Genomic DNA, 18,076 nt, shown 5'->3' with positions numbered 1-18,076 from the left:
CTTAAAGATCGCGAACTACTTCTCGAACATTTTGAATAGAAGAAGCACAAATTTTTCACTTATGACGACAAAACTGAACGTTTGTCCAAAGTTGTCTTGAAAGGTCTCTCAAGTGACTATAAGTCACCTGAAGGGATCAAAAATGGAATAAATGATTTACTTGGATTTCCCCCAGTCCAAGTAATCATTACGAAAAAGAGAACCCAATCTGGCATTGTTCGGAAAGGGCTTTCTCACTTTAACAAAAAAGAACTAAATAATATTTAAACTTTAGAAAAAGCAAAACTTTTGTTCGATGTCCGTGTGACATGGGAACATTTCCAGAAACCTTGAAGAAATTACCAGAACCCCACTCAGTGCCGTCGGTGCCAAAAGTGGGGTTATGGTACAAAAATTGTCGCATGGATGCTAAATGCATGATTTGCGGAGGTTCTTCTCACGCTAAAGGCATCTGTCCTGTGAAAGATGATACCAAAAATCTTGTATGCGCAAATTGCGGGGGTAATCATAAGTCAAATTTTTGGGCTTGCCCTTCGCGTAGGCGAGTCGTCGAGGCTCGTGCCAGAAAGCTGAACAGTAACATCCGTTACGATAACGGTCGTTTCCGGAATTTTCCTGGTAGAATATCGAACAATGCCCATTTTTCAGTTAACGATCGCTTGATTAAGAATCATACCCATCAGGAAGATGATAGTCAAGCTCATTCACAAACTAATTTTAATCCGTCGGGTAGCCATTCGAGTATTTCAATTTCGAATGTATCTACCCAAGGAAAATCCTTTGCCAACATCGTAGCAGGTAAAAAGAACTCCTCCCCCTTTTCATACTACGAGTACCCATTCTAATTGCTTCAAATTAAATGGAAAAAACCCTGCTGCCACAGGAAACTTCTACTCCACCTCTTCGTCCACCGAAAATTCTAATAGAAAATCATCAGATAATGCACCCACTTCAAGTGATATGTCTGCGTCTGATTTTATTTTTCTTACTGAACAATTGGATCTAATGATTGAAGCATTGTTATAAGATTACGTTTTTCTAATGGATTCAAATAATTATTTAAGAATTTCGAATTGGAATGCTTGTTCTCTGAATGGTACAGAGGACAAGCTGTTAAATTTTCTAACATTTAATAACATACATATAGCAGTTATGACTGAAACATAAAAACCTGGATCCAAACTCAAAAGAGATCCTAACTTTTTTGTTTATCGTAATGATCGAATTGACTGTTTTCGTCATTTGAAACTAAAGTTTTTGAAACTTTAGGTGTTTCTGTTGAAACACAGCTTGATAAATATACTTTCATAGCTGCCTATTTGCCTTTTCAATGCTCTGGACGGCAAGTGAATTTGCTTTAAACTGACTTGCGAAAATTGACTCGCCATAAGTCAAATTTGTTTGTCATTGGTGACTTTAATGCCTAACATTGGTCATGGAATAATTCTCAAAGTAATTCCAACGGAGTTTATTTGATGACTGCTCTTCAGTATACTTTTCAATTCAATATCCAGATAGCCCTACATGTTTTTCCTCTTCTAGAAATCCATCTACGATTGACTTGGTCTTAACCGACTCTAGTGATCTTTGTAGCCAATTAGTTACTCATGCTGATTTTAATTCTTATCATGGGCCCAGATAGCCGTAGTGGTAAACGCGCAGCTATTCAGCAAGACCAAGCTGAGGGTCCCACCAATCGAGGATCTTTTCGGGTTGGAAATTTTCTCCACTTCCCAGGGCATAGAGTATCTTCGTACCTGCCACACGCTATACGCTTGCAAAAATGGTCAGTGGCATAGTAAGCTCTCAGTTAATAACTGAGGAAGTGCTCATAAGAACACTAAGCTGAGAAACTCTGTCCCAGTGGGGACGTAACGCCAGAAAGAAGAAGAAGAAGAAGTCCCTGTTACATTTCAAATATCCCATGAAGCGGTTCTCAATCCTATCAGCTCCACTTTCAATTATTTACGAGCCGACTGGAATATATATGAAACATATATTGACTCTAATCTTGATGGCAACATTGCTTTACAAACAATACTTGATATTGGCAATGCTCTTGAAACTTTAACAAATTCCTTTGTTGAAGTCAGGAATATTTTAATTCCAAAATGTGAAGTAAAATTTGAATCCGTGATTAAAGACGATGATCTTAAACTCTTGATCCGTCTTAAAAACGTGAGGAGAAGGTAATTTCAACGCACTCCGCGATCAACGCGATGAAAATTATATGGCATGATTTGCAGAAAGAAATCAAGAAACGTTTTGCCCAATAAAGAAACAAAAATTTTGAAAATAAGATTTCTCAATTGGACCCTGGCTCTAAGCCCTTTTGGAAATTATCTAAAATTTTGATAAAACTACAGAAGCCAATACCGGAATTGAAAGAGGAAAACAAATTATTACTAATTAATTGCAAAAAAAGATCAAAAACTTGCTATGCAGTTTAAAAGCGCACACAATTTTAATTTAGAACTTCAGGACTTCGAAGATATTCTCAATCAAGTGAAAGTTTTCGAACTGGTCTTGCTCTTCTAGACATAGAAAAAGCATTCGACAGTGTTTGGCATGAAGGTTTGAACGTAAAATTAAAAAACTTTAATTTTCCAACATACATTGTTAGAATAATTCAAAGTTATCTGTCAAATCGTACACTTCAGGTTAATTATCAGAACTCCAGGTCTGAAAGACTTCCTGTAAGAGCTGGTGTTCATCAAGGCAGCAGTTACTTCAGGGATGTTAAAAATCCTTGTTTGCGGATGATACAGGCCCCTCCGCCAAAGGACGAAGTCTGTAGTCGATTGCAAAAAAGTTTGAATATATTTTCTTCATCTTGCAAAAGTGGAAGATTTCTCCTAATGCTTCCAAAACTCAAATAAAAATATTACCACATAAACCAAAAGCTCTTTATTTGAAACATTCGAGTAGACATGTTGTTACGATGCGAGGGGTTCCAATATATTGGTCAGATGAAGTTAAGTATCTAGGGCTCATGCTAGATAAAAAATTAACTTTCAAAAATCACATTGATCAAATGTAACAAATATCTTAAATGTCTGTATCCACTTATTAACAGAAAATCGAAACTTTGTCTTAAGAACAATCTTTTGATCTTAAAACATATTATCAGACCAGCCATGTTGTATGCTGTACCAATATGGATTAGCTGTTGTAATACCAGGAAGAAAGCTCTGCAGAGGATTCAAAATAACATTTTTAGAATGATTCTGTAGCTTCTTCCATGGTATAGTACTAATGAGTTACATAGAATATCCAATGTTGATACATTGGAACAAATGGCTAATTAAATAATGAATAAATTTAGACAAAAATCGTTGCAATCTTCTATTGCCTTCTATTTCTTCTTTATGTTAAGGTCTATTTAGGATAAGTGAATTGAGAGCGTTTTTTCTCTTACAAGCAGATGAAATCAACTCACCTGTAAAAATTCTGAACTGCTACGGCAAATGATATGTAATGTGTTGTTAACAAAATGTTAATAAAAGCCTAATTTAGTTTCACCAAATTAGGTTGATAGTGTGGTGTTTAACACAGAACATCTAGATATAATAAATGAATGTAATGTTTGAAATGATACTAATAAAATAATCAATGAAAAAACCCCGCCATCATTAATCACTTACCCGCTTGTAGTTGAAGCAGTACGCCACGTCCATCAGCGTGAACTCGTGCGGCAGGATTTCGTCCTCGTAGATGATGTCCACCTGGATGCGCTCGTTGTCGAGCTGCAGCCCGTTCTTGGTGAGAATGAACTTGTACAGATGGTGAATGGTGACCGCCGCCGGGCAGCACAGATATGTGATCGGGAGTTCCTGCTTCTTCGGATCGTAGTCCACAATCGAATCGTAGTGGTACTCCAGTGAGAGACTGGTCCGATGTGAGAGAATGGGAATGGGAGGGTGAAAAATATCGATTAGGTCGATGTCGTGGTGGCACAATACTTCCGGCCCAGAAGCGAGCGAGGGGTTTCGTGAAAGCACGTGAGAGCTTAACCACAGATGAACAGACGTAACACATTTCCCAGTTCACTCCATCTGGTGAGCATGTTGCACGAAATGCTGTTTTTTTTGCAACATGACCTGCAGACGGCGGTAGTATGAACGTCAAATAAGTGGTCGATGGAAATTTGTTCCGTATCACGTCTGTTTGTCTGTTTGGCTTCACCGTCGTCGTCGGTACCTACTTGATTAATTCATCCGGCGAGAAAAAGTTCTGATCGTCCAGATAACTGTGGTCCGGAGGTTTTCGACTGCCGCCGGCTGGATGCTCATCCTGGCTGCACTGATCGGCGTAGTATTTGGCCGCCCGTTGATTTTCTGACCGGTGCAATCCCGGTACCAGTTTGTACACCAGCGATCGCAGTATCCGATCCGGCCTGCACGAGAAAATGAAGATTGGTTATTTTTCAGGAGCATGCTCAAGGGAAGGGAGGGGGACCTGTCTTACTTTATAAATTTTCAACTTCATGTTACAAAAGCACCGCCTATAAAATACAGGATTCTGTATTCCCTTGCGACTAGATACAAAATCGTGTGCCTAGTCCATACTAATTTTTAATTTGTTTAAGGGTTATTGGTAACAGAATTTTAAAAATTTCAACAGAAATTAGTTTAGCGATGAACAACTGTACATCCTAATTCCTCATGAAACTTATAAAAATCCAAATAATCTTAAGGGGGCAAGATCCGTCATTGTTCTTAGTATTTTCGTTTAAAATAAGCAAATTACAAATTAAAATATGTTCACTGCATTCTTCTAACCAACCGAAATGCTAATCACATGTTCACTGTATTTTGGCTGGAAAATAGTATACAGTGAACATATTTTCATTAAACTTCGTGAATTTTGAAAACTGTTTTCGAAAATTCTGAAATTGATTAAGGATCCTGTCCCTTTAATGCTCTACATTCCTGGGCCTGGACACATCACTGACTTTGAAGCAACGGAGATGATTTGCCCCAAGCGACGAAAATGAGGAAACAGCAAGAGATTGAATATTAATTTTGAACCGCTCAAATATTCATCATTTTGACAGTCGTTAAGCAGATCGGTGTCGGGACCACATCTCCGATCTCCATGAGGGTATGATGAAACTTGATGCAAGGGGCGGTGTGATGTTTTTGGCTTCTTTTCTGCACGCCCCGTCCTTATTGCAGTCAATGGGTCCCGGAGGCAGACATATTCCCCTCCCCTTATTAACGGGGCGCGCTCGTTCAGGCGAAAAAGTCAAGTGTGGAAATTACCTTAAATTAGCCACCGTGATCGTTTTGTTGTTGTACGATTTGCATTTGGGACAGTATTTATTGCCCTCCAAGTGTCGCACTATGCAGGACCGGCAAACTGTGGAGAGAAAAAGAGAAAAGAAAAAAAATAGAAGGGTGTGAGCTAAAAGGAACAAACATTGGGCAAAAAATAATGCTACCAAGGATTAGCATATGGAAGGCGGTAGAGCTCAACATGAGAGAGCCCGAACACCGATGTCATCATCGTCGACGTTGGAAAGGAAAAAGAAAAGCGAATAAAAACTGCACCAATATGGGCGACAAAAAACATGAAGGAAAAAGTTTCGGTTCAGATCCTGACAAGGTTCTCCCCTTTTTTGCACTATACTGGAACTGTCTGGAACGATGGATTCCCTGGAGGGAGTGTTCACGTACAGGGTTGAAGTCAGAATTGTTCAGTATGATTCAGTACTATTCTCATTATTCTCAAAAAATGGGAACGTATACCTGGATTCGCCCCTGCTCCCAGCCAAAGCTTCACTTCGGTACTGCACCAAGTGGGAAGTAATTATTTAACTGAATTTATGGCCGCAGTCAAGCATTTGAAGTGTACTTTTTTCAACGACTCTCGTTTCGCTCCATCGTCCCAATGTCCGTAATGTCAGTTTCAGTTTTCGTGTCTGTATAAGAGGAACCAACGCAAAAAAAAAACAGTTCTCCAGACATTCGGCTAATCCTTACTCGATGGTGATTGAAACGGTGTTGTGTTAATTTATTATTGACTTAGTCAAAATTTTATGCCACTTAAAGAAGGTATTGTTTTTATCGAAAGTCGGGATGACAGACGACTCCTACTCCAATAGCAAACTGGATCTAGTGCCAATCGTTCACTGATGATCCTTGTTTTTACCTCGAAATTGATCCTGGGCAATTATTAGAAAAAAAAAAGTGTTATTAATGTAGTAGGGTGATATGCTAGTATCCGTCGTATTAAGCATTGATCAGTGAGAACTGCAATTTTCACAGTATTCCAGTGAATGATGCTGATACAAACAGATGCCAAACAATTCTTTCTCAAAGCGGCTTTTGCATTGTACAATAAGATTTTGATAAATCTTGATCTCTTTTTGGAAATAATGCAAAGAAAATGCATCTTGCCGTATTCTCAGTTCGCCGTATCGTTTTCATTTCTGTCGCAATCAGTTTCCAGATTCGTCTCACAACTTACGGCTCACTGTGATACATTGAGTGGTCAAAACACAACATATCAACACTGTAATAAAATGTTTTACTAGAATGTATAGATCTACGGCCATCTCCCTCCATTCCTTCAGCATGATGGAATATACTAGTTTCCTTTAAAATTCACTGTTCGCCATCAAAATTTAGCCTAAACATATAAACACAATTCCCGAACAATTATAACAATTATCCCAAATTTGACCGAACAATTATGGCATTTACTCACAGTGCAGCAAAAACAACCATACAGCCATTTGAATTCGAATTTCACCAAAAATACTGCCACACATAAGTTACGCGTAATTTAGAAACTTACAAATTCGCATTTTTTGCATCAGCACGGGGCGGTCCATTAATTACGTAAGACAATTTTGGCGGAATTTTGAACATCCCCCCTCCCCCCATGATAAGATTTTTTGTATGAAAATTACAAATACTTTGTATGGCGCGTAATAAATCTCAACCCCCCCCCCCTCCCCCCATAATCCCTTACGTAATTAATGGACCGCCCCCATGTATAATGCTCTGGCACCCTTCTTTTTCCGACAACAAAGTCAAATGGAATTTTTTGTTTGTTGTTTTCATACGGAAGCGGTTTCCGTATGAAAACAATCCATATGCTTTCGTGTGCAGGAAAGAGAGAGGTAATTAAACGTCAAATTGCCTTATTGAACAATATATTGTCGCACCGCCACCAAACCGGATCGCGCCAGTGAGACTCGCGATGCGCCTCAACTCGCCGCATTTTGAAATCAGTTTTTTAGTGTGGCGCTGTATTCTTACGATTTTAATGAACACAGTGCACATATTAGCTACGATGCACGGGGCTCGAGAAAACAATACCGTAAAACGGGGTATCTTTGAAAATGCGGGTAACTTTGATAGTGCGAGACCCTCCACATACTAAGCCAAATATTATAATGTCTGTTAATCGGTTAAGTAAAACGAATGCAAAACTAAAGAATATTAGTATGACACTTCATGTAACAGCTGTTTTCATATGAATTGAGAACATTTGAGGCTTGATATAAGAATTTTAAAAATTGAAACGATTTTAGCATTTTCGGAACGCTTACCAACAATCTGTTCTACGACCACTATATGATGAAGTTTTGAATAGTAGGTCACTTATCTTTGACAGCCTAGTTATCATAGAACTTGAATATGATCTCAAATCTCTTAGCGAATATCATTTTCACAAACTGGGACCATTTTTGTAATCTAAGTCAGAAATTTCCATATAACGTTAAACACCTAGAGGTATGTAATGTCCTATAAATGTTCCGGAATTCATTCAATTTTGTTCGATATATACTCCATTATCAAAGTTACCCCAAAACAGAAAGCCGATTATATGAAAAATTATATATCCATTCAAAATAAATCTTTTGGCAATCTTTCAACTGCAATCGATAGCTAGGATGCCAGTACTTGTTTTAAAAATATAAACTATAATTCTTTGAAACAGTATGCATAAATATTCAAGTTTTCTTCGAAAAAACTATCACGGTAATTATAAATAAATGTTGGTCTTGATTTCTACCGGATACATAATATAAAATCCAAGAATTGCCTGTCTGTCAGTAACGCGTGAAATGTTTCACTGAAATATTACATCAAGCTCTACGACATAAATTGTAAAGTACTATAACAGTCTATTAAAAGAATATTCGATGATTTTCGTAATATACAGGGTAGAAGCATCGGTTTTGGTCACAACGCCAATTGTGGCCATAGAGCATTATACAATGTTTTAAGCAGAAAATTAGCATGGAACATTTCGTGTTTGGTAGAACACATTCACATGATAGAGCTACATTTGTTTAGACATCCAAAATGATTTAAAAACCAAAAGAATAACGTAATTTTCCTCATAGTTTGAACGTTTATACTCCTTATTTGACCAGTATATTCCTAATTTGGCCACTCTTATAAGAAATCAATGTGATTGGCCAATTTAGGAACCAAAAATGAAAGTGTGTCTGAAACTGGCTCTGGTGGCCTATTTAGACCTATGCGATTTACAATGCAAAAATGAGGGTTGTGCTCAGTTCCGATAAATTTCAAACGTCAAAGGGATTGAAAGCTTTAATTTGACGTAAGCTTTCCGTATATTTTTCAGAAATTTCAATTATGCTGGCCAAAACCGGTGCTTCTACTCTAGACCTTTTCACAAAACCCAGGGAAGAATAGACACCCCCTGTATCTTTGCAAATGCGAATAATTTTACACTTCCGATTCGAACAATATTTCAAAAACTAGTCTCAAGAGTAAGTTATCCGCTAACATTCCATAAAAATTCCAATCATCACTTATTTTCAAAATTTAACAAAATTGAAAAATTGAACATGATTTTATTGGGCTCGAAAATTATAACTTTCACGCCTTAAAAAGGTCTGAGAGGCGAATGACTAAAAGTTGCCCGACAATTTAACTTTTGGTAGAATCTTCAACTATTTTTGTTGTATTCGAAGATTTAGTTGATTTTTTTCTGCTACTTCAGACCATTAAGAAACTTATATGAAAATATCTTTTCCTGTTGGGGCAAAAAGAACACCGGGTGACAGAGTAGAGCTGACACTTTAAATGGAAAGAAAAATACCTCCAAATACAAAACTAATCTAAAACATTCAATGTTTGATGCAATGATTACGATGCGAAGCCACAAATCGGTTGAAATTCATCGACAGTGAATTTAAACTAACCTGAAGGCAACATTGGAGGTATCAAATCTCAAATTCACATGGCACTTAAGTTTTTATGATAATCAATAATCAAGTTATAACTGAATATTCAAGCATAAATAATGTTAACTGTCTCATTGCATTCGAAAATCCGTGCAATCTTGAGTGAAAGTGAAACATTTCATGATCCTTCATCCAACATTCGCCAATATTGCATGCCTTCTTGCAACTTGAAAGTGAAATTGCAAACAAGAATTCTCGGTTTACACGATTATATGCTAAATATTCTGTCAAAAATAATGCACATGGATGAATCGGCGGGTTGTCATTCCATGTGCATTATTTATGATTGAATTTTAGGCGTGTAAATCATGTAAACCGAGCCGTTTTCATGCAACATTCTTTGAGAGAAGACGTTTCGCGTTCAATATCAAGGATTTTGGTAACAATGTTGGATATAATATATGTGTTTATAGGTTTTATCATTGAATAATACATGAGAAATGGCTTTGCATGATTGAAGCCAAAATTACGGTACATGTAAATCTAAGATTTTTTTGGTGTGTGTACATGAGGGCGGTTCAAAATTTGAAAATGTTTGAGAATCCAATCTCCCATATGTTCCTTACTCTCCTTGCCATAAAAATAGTGTTCTGTGAAATTTTCAGCTTTTTACGTGGTGATTTGAAGGTGGCCCAAAGATAATATAGGTTTATATGGAAATTACTATTGAGAAATTTTGAGATATATTCCAAACACACTAGTACTGTAATGTGAGCACAAACTCATTATCCCGTATCAAAAACTCAATCTTCAAACCGTAACAAAGAAATATGCTGAAGAGAGAAATTCAATCCTAAGGATAGCAGAAGGGATATACATGAGTTTGTTTGCTATTATTTAGCCCAATACGGGATTTTAGCCCTGCTGACATGTACATAAATCCCATACAAAATTAGCTCATAAGGGATTTGTTTCTTCAGCAACATCCTTCATTAAAATTTGGACAATGAGTTTTCAATATGAAATGATAAGTTTCTACTCACATTACAGTACTAGGGTGTTTGGAACATTACTCAAAATTTCTCCATAGTAATTTCTATATAAACCTACATTGTCTTTGGGCCACCTTTAAATCACCAAATAGAAAGGTGAAAATTTCACAGAATACTCTTTTTATGTTAAGGATAGTAAGGAGCATATGGAAGATTGGATTTTCAAACATTTTAAAAAATTTGAATCGCCCTAGTGTACATGTTAAGGTTTCCATACTGCCCCACAAGTAGGGTTACCATGTTTTTTCTTACTGAAAAGAGTACATTTTTTCAACTCTGTAAAAGAGTACTTAAGAGTCCTTAGCCTACCTGCAAAATTTTTAAATGTACTATTAATTAATAATTTCGATTTTTTTTTTCGCAAAAAAATTGTTTGGTTCTTAAGGCCCAAACGTAATGAAAGCGAAACCGGTTCGTCAGCATGAAACACACCGTCCTGAACGAACGAAAGTGAACCAAGTCTGAGTCGACAGACATGCTATAGTTCATGCTGGCGAACCGTTTCCGCTTTCCGTTGCCGTTCCGCTATCATTGCGTTTGGGCCTTTAATCACAGCCACTTTTCCTACATATAAATTAAAATTAAGTTTTTCAGGGAGACACTACTCTCAAGTTTTTATCAAATATTTTACGAAATTTAACTCTTATTTGTCTCATGCCATACTTTCTTACTATATTGAACATTGACTCTAAGTGAATCGATTTTTTCTATCAATTTTTTTATTATATTTACTATACCAAAAGTCGATCGATTGTTTTTAAATAATATTGTCTTTCAAATGAGATTTGTTGAAAAAAATCTTTAGAAAATGAAGAACAATTTGAGTATGTGAAGAAACTAGAAGAACTAAGAAGAGTGAAATGTGTAAAAAGAACCTCAAGCATTGTTTTTGATTTAAGTTTTATTAAGGACTTTTTAAAACATTATGAAACTAAGGAACTTGATTGATTTAATAGTTTTTTTTATGATTCCCATACTACACTTCAAACTGAAATCTTTTCATTCCCACATCTTTTTTCCCACGTTCATCAAAAATTGCATCGCCAAAATGACGTGTCTTTAAAAAGCGTTTGACAACACAAGTTGCTTCAATAAGATTAAATTATTCGAAACAAAGTGATTTTGAATTTTGACTGACTTTTTTTTATTGAAAATAATTAGTAGGTTGATTGTGTGCCAGTTTTTGTCAAAAATCTGTGAATTATCTGTATTATCCTGGGAAAAAAGTTGATATGATTTCTTCAACAGGTTATTTGATTTGACGATTATCGTCAGTAATAACTGAAAAAGAGTACATTTGAGCCCGTTTAGCAAAAAAGAATAGTACACCCACTTTGCCTCGTGAGTTTAATGGTGAGCGTCACTGTCACTGACTACCAAATATAAGCTTTTTTAAACCTTTTTCTGAAGACAAAAAAGTTTTTGTCAACAATGTTCAACAAATGCTTCAATGTTCATACTAAATACAAGAGCATACTAAATATAAGAAACAATATAATATTTATGTCTTGTCAGCCTTAGGGTGTCCATACTGCCCCTTGTCCCCCTACATCGCACAGTGGACTTTTCTGCAAAAAATGTCTTTAAATTCAATATCTCTGGAGGCCGCTGGAATAAAATCGATCTTTTTACCGCAAAAGAAAGATTTTTTGATGGGCTAAACGATAGTGAGGTGAGTGTCCACTGCACGTTATTTTTTCGTACGGTTTTGGCCTATTAAAGGTCATTTTACCCTATTTTCAATGGAAGTGATACATTGATAATTCAATATCTCTGGATTCCGCTGGAATAAAATCGATCTTTTTACCGTAAAAGAAAGAGTTTTTCATGTGCTAAACGATAAGGAGGTGAGTGTCCACTGCACGTTATATGTTCCTATGGTTTCGGCCTATTAAAGGTCATTTTACCCTATTTTCAATAGAAATAATATATTCATTATTCAATATCTTTGGATTCCACTGGAATAAAATCGATCTTTTTACCGCAAAAGAAAGATTTTTTCATGAGCTCAACGATATATTCATAAATCAATATCTCTGAATTCTGCTGGAATAAAATCGATCTTTTTTTTCGGTGCGTATTGCAGCATTTTTCACCACAAGCTACACAGCATTAGAAAATATTCACCGAAATTCACCGAAATATATTTCTAACCCCTTGAACCACAGACCGCTGAATACATACGAGCAGTGGGTCCCATTCTCGCGGTTTGCCATAATTAATTAATCAAGCTACTGTATTCAAATCTAATTTATACAAATTTATGACCCAAAGCACACAAAAAGAAGATTTAAGCATTTCCTTGCCCGGTTAGTCAGGCATACCTTCTAACACGGTCGTAAACTAAGGCGTAGGTAAAGTGAGAGGGAACCCAAAAAGAAAAGAAAAAGATTCACAGACAGCGGCCAAAGCTTCCGAATTGAGCGCACCTAAAAACAAACAAAACGGGAAGAATCGGTGGCAGAACGAAACGAACGTCGGTTCGTCGGCCACTTCGCAGCGGAGAATGAGATCCTTCTTTTTCTTTTGAGTGTTTTTCGGGTTGCTAGATTCGTGGGTCACTCTGGTGTCAGCTTTTGCGTGACTTGCGCTAAATAAATGAATATAGTGGAGCCCGATTGAGAGTGGCAATACTGCAACAAACCGAAAATGCTCACGTTCTCAAACGGTTTCGAGGAGAGTGACGCTCGAAAATTAACGATGAAGCGAAATATGATTTGGAGCATTTTATGGTAATTTTTATGTTGGCAAGTCGAGCGCGTACCACTTTGTTTGCCTTCCAATTTTGCTTCTCAGGTTGTTCTCAGGTCATACGAAATGTTGTTATAAAAAGCTGTTTGCATAACTGCCTCATACTATATTTTTGGTGAGTTTCATCGGGGATGAAATGTTTGTTGAATTTGTCATATTGATCGTATATTGATCTAGGGTAGATGTACCAATAGTGGAAGTACTGAGCACGATTGAACTTCATTTAATCGCCTAAATTCAAGAAGTGCAATTAATGTACATGTTAATGCTGTAACGGGAAGTAAGGACTATTCACCTAATGAGAAAAATAATTTCATCGCAGTAATCCACGGCATGTCAGTGAAAAATAATACCTCCACTATTGGTACGCTGTTCCTTTAGTTGCGGTATATTTATTTGTGTTCCTATAGTTGCGGTATCCGTGGTTTTCTTAAGGGATCCTCCACTATAGGAACACTTTACAACTATTGGTTCAAGTAAGAAAAGTTGTAGCAATTGTAGTGATATTTCATCAGTTTTTAAGCAATTTTAACGCTCTTTTCAAGTATTCTGTGTATCAACAAGCCAATACGTCGATTGGCAGTGTCAGTTCTGTGGCTAATGTAAAAAAAAATCATTAAAAACGGCACTACCGCAACTATAGGAACACCTACCAATACTAATCCAATCCAATCCAAATCCAAGTCGAATTCCAATCCAAATGAAATCCAAATCCAATCCAATCCAAATTCAATCCAATTCCAATTCAAATCCAAATCCTACCCAAATCCAATCCAAATCTAATCCAAATTCAATTCGAATCCAATCCAACTTCAATCCAAATTCCAATCCTAATTCAATCCAAATTCAATTCGAATCCAATCCAAATCCATTACAAATCCAATCAAAATCCAATCCAAATTCAATCCAAATCCAATCCAAATTCAATCCAAATCCCATCCAATTTTAATTCAAATCCAATAAAATCCAAATCCAATCCAAATTTCAATCAAAATTCAATTGAAATTCAATCCAAATCCAATCCAAATTCAATTCGAATTAAATTCCAATCCATATCCTATCCACATCCATTCCAAATTCAATTCAAATCCAATCCAAATCCAATTAAAATTCAATTCAATTCTAATCCAATTCCAATTTAATTCCAATCCAAATTCTGTCCAAATCCAATCCAAATCCAAGTCGAATTACAATCCAAATGAAATCCAAATCCAATCCAATCCAAATTCAATCCAGTTCCAATTCAATTCCAATCCAAATCCTACCCAAATCCAATCAAAATCCAATCAAAATCCAATCCAAATCTAATCCAAATTCAATTCGAATCCAATCCTACTTCAATCCTAAGTCCAATCCTAATTCAATCCAAATTCAATTCGAATCCAATCCAAATCCATTCCATATTTAATCCAAATCCAATCAAAATCCAATCCAAATCCAATCCAAATTCAATCCGAATCCAATCCAAATTCAATCCAAATCCCATCCAAATTTAATCCAAATCCAATCAAATCCAAATCCAATCCAAATTTCAATCCAAATTCAATTCGAATCCAATCCAATTCCAATTAAATTCCAATGCATATCTTATCCAAATCCATTCCAATTCAATTAAAATCCAATCAAATCCAAATCCAATCCAAATACAATTCGAATCCAATTCCAATCCAATTCAATTCCAAATTCTATCCACATCAAACCCAATCCAAATTCAATCAAAATTCAATACGAATCCAATCCAAATTCAGTTCAATCAAATCCAAATCTAATCTTAATCCAATCCAAATCCAATCCAAATCCAAGCTAAATTCCAATCCAAATCAAATCTAAATTCAATCTGAAGCCAACCTTAATCCATTTAGATTGGAATCTAAATCGAATCCAAACCCAATCCAAATCCACTCCAATCCAAATTCAATCCTCATTTCAATCCAAATCCAATCCAAGTTCAATCCGAATGCAATCCGAATGCAATCCGAATGCAATCCAAATACAATAAAAATTCATTTCAATCCAAACCAAATTCTATCCAAATCCAATCCACATTAAATCCAAATCCAAATCCAAAATCAATCCAAATCCAATCAAATCCAAATCCAATTCAAATTTCAATCCAAATTCAATCCAAATTCAATCCGAATTTCAATCCAAATCCAATTCAATTCCAATTCAAATCCAATCCAATTCCAATCCAATTCCAATCTAATTTCAATCCAATTCCAATTCAATTCCAATCCATATCCTATCCAAATCCAATCCAAATCCGTTCCAATCTCAATCGAAATTTAATCCATATCCAATCCAAATAAGAATTGGATTTCAATCCAAATCCTATTCAAATCCAATCCAATCAAAATTCAATCCGAATCCAATCTAAATTCAATCCAATCCAATCAAATCCAAATCCAATCCAAATCCAATCTAAATTCAATCCATACTCAATCCAAATCCAGTCCAAATCCAATCCAAATCCAATCTAAATCCAATCCAAATCCAATCTAATCCAAATCCAAGCCATATTCCAATCCATATGCAATTTAAATCCAATCCAAATCAAATCCAAACTCAATCTGGAACCAACCTTAATCCATTCAGATTGAAATCCAAATCTAATCCAAATGAAATCCAAACCCAATCCAAATCCAATCCAATCCAAATCCAATGCTAATTCCAATCCAAATTCAATCCAAATACAATCCAAGTTCAATCCGAATGCAATCCAAATCCGATCCAAATACAATCAAAATTCAATTCAACCCAAACCAAATCCTATCCAAATCCAATCCACATTACATCCAAATCCAATCCAAAATCAATCCAAATCCAATCCAAATTCAAATCCAACCCAATCAAAATTCAATCCGAATTTCAGTCCAAATCCAATTCAAATCCAACCCAATTCAATTCCAATTTAATTCCAAACTATTTCCTATCCAAATCCAATCCAAATCCGTTTCAAATTCAATTGAAATCCAATCGAAATTCAATTCATATCCAATCCAAATTAGAATTGGATTGCAATCCAATTCCAATACAATTCAATTCCAATCCAAATCCTATCCAAAACCAATCCAATCCAAATCCAAATCCAAATTCAATAAAATCAAATCCAAATCCAATTCATATTCCTATCCAAATCCAACCGAAATCCAATCCAAATTCAATCCAAATCCAATCCAGTCTAATTCAAATCGAAGCCAAATTTCAATCCAAATGCAATTCAAATCCAATCCAAATCAAATTCAAATCCAATCCAAATCAAATTCAAATTCAATCTGAAGCCAACCTTTATTCAATCCAAATTCAAACCAAACCCAATCCAAATCCAATCCTAATTCCAATCCACATCAAATCCAAATTCAATCCAAGCTCAATCACAATGCAATCCAAATTCGATCCACATTACATCCAAACCCAATCTACATTACATCCAAATCCAATCCAAAATCAATCCAAATCTAAATCCAATCCAAATTCAAATCCAATCCAATCAAAATTCAATCCAATCTAATGCCAATTTAATTCTAATCCATATCTTATCCAAATCCAATCCAAATCCGTTTCAAATTCAATTGAAATCCAATCGAAATTCAATCCAAATCCTATCCAAATCCATTCCAATCCAAATCTAATCCAAATTTATTCCAATCAAATCCAAATCCAATTCAAATTCCAACACAAATCCAACCGAAATCCAATCCAAATTCAATCCAATCCAGTCTTATTAAAATTGAAGCCAAATTTCAATCTAAATGCAATTCATATCCAATCCAAATCAAATCCAATTCCAATCCATATCAAATCAAAATTCAATCCAAGCTCAATCCGAATACAAATACATTCTCAACTGCAACCATTACTGTTATTGGATCTACAGATCAAAGAGACAAACCAATGTGACAATAAGAATAGAGATGTCTACGTTCTAAGAAGCTTTAAGAAAATGTTAGATAGCGGCGCTTTGATTTCAGTTGGACCATACGGACTGAAGCGTCCCTCAACCATGAGAGGTACAAGGTTCGATCGTCGTATTAACTTTGAAAGGGTAGAATTATTGGCCATAAATCACGTTATTTCGAATTAGTAAGTTCATCTCGATGACCTATCAAAGATCACTTCGCCAACGAATAGATCAATCATCGGACCAGCCCGGGTGGATAGAAACCATCCAAGCTATAAAGTTGTAGCTTTCCGCATGAACGGAATGGACGGCTTTACGTCTTCAAACGTCGTCGCCGGACGGATTGAGTTCCCCATTCTCAAGTCTCTTTCTCTCTGTCGCCCTTCTCGTCTTGGGCGGTTTGGATTTCAATCGTTGTCTTCGTCGCCGCACAGCTTCTCAATCACGTGAATCGGCGAAACTCTTTCATCGTGCCCGGTTCTTATTCAGTACGATGAGCCTTACTTTGGCCCAGGTGAATGAGGACTGGAACTCTTCGACCGTCTTGCTCTGTTTCATTATCGTTTCCGATATCACATCTAGCAAATGGTATGTAGGGTATATTGGGGTAAAATTTCGAATGGAAACGAAGTTTATTCTTTAAATTTCTAGTTTCTTCAAAACAAATCTTTTGAATGTCATGGTGGTTCGAATGCTATTGAAGAAAGAGACTGTAACTCAAAAAATTACATACATCAATTTAGATTCAAAAAAGTTATGACTATTTAATGTTTTTTTGACGAAAAAATTGTGATTTTCGATCTAACTCACATAGTATGAAAAAAATTGAAATGAAAGTCTTTTTAATTTCGAAGTAAGAGCATAGTTAGACCTGTCGTAAGAATGCTTTGAGGTGTATTAGCTTTCGCATGAATTTTTTGAATTCATTTTTTGACCCATATTGGGGTAAAAGTTCGAATCAGCGGGACAAAAGTTCGAGATATTTATCATTTTATGTTTAGAGAGACTTTACACAGAAGGGATCATTTTATATTAAAACTAGAATATTGCTTGGAATGCAAACAGTATCTTCGAAGTTAGCGGAGTATGCTTGATCACGCGAAAAAAAAGTTTTCAACATTTCAATTTATGCCTTAGTTTTGCAAAAACACTCCTTTTCTATGGGTATACACCCAACACCTAACCTAATATTAGACGAAT

General features: G+C 35.9%; 1 protein-coding gene across 2 annotated transcripts in view; it reads right to left on the bottom strand.

Annotated features, from left to right (window-relative positions):
- LOC5574462 (protein suppressor 2 of zeste) overlaps positions 1-18,076 on the bottom strand; it is a 210,757-nt gene that overhangs the window by 16,728 nt on the left and 175,953 nt on the right. For both annotated transcript variants that reach the window (XM_021843334.1, XM_001661427.2), the window contains exons 3-5: positions 5,265-5,361; positions 4,205-4,396; positions 3,645-3,888 (exon numbers count right to left, since the gene is read on the bottom strand). In XM_021843334.1, coding sequence (XP_021699026.1) covers positions 3,645-3,888; positions 4,205-4,396; positions 5,265-5,361 — 533 coding nt within the window. The remainder of the gene's footprint in view (positions 1-3,644; positions 3,889-4,204; positions 4,397-5,264; positions 5,362-18,076) is intronic.

Source organism: Aedes aegypti, chromosome 2 (assembly GCF_002204515.2).
Source record: "Aedes aegypti strain LVP_AGWG chromosome 2, AaegL5.0 Primary Assembly, whole genome shotgun sequence".
Classification (NCBI taxonomy): domain Eukaryota; kingdom Metazoa; phylum Arthropoda; class Insecta; order Diptera; family Culicidae; genus Aedes; species Aedes aegypti.
The sequence above is the reverse complement of the archived record's forward strand: the minus strand, read 5'-3'. Positions and strand labels throughout refer to the sequence as shown.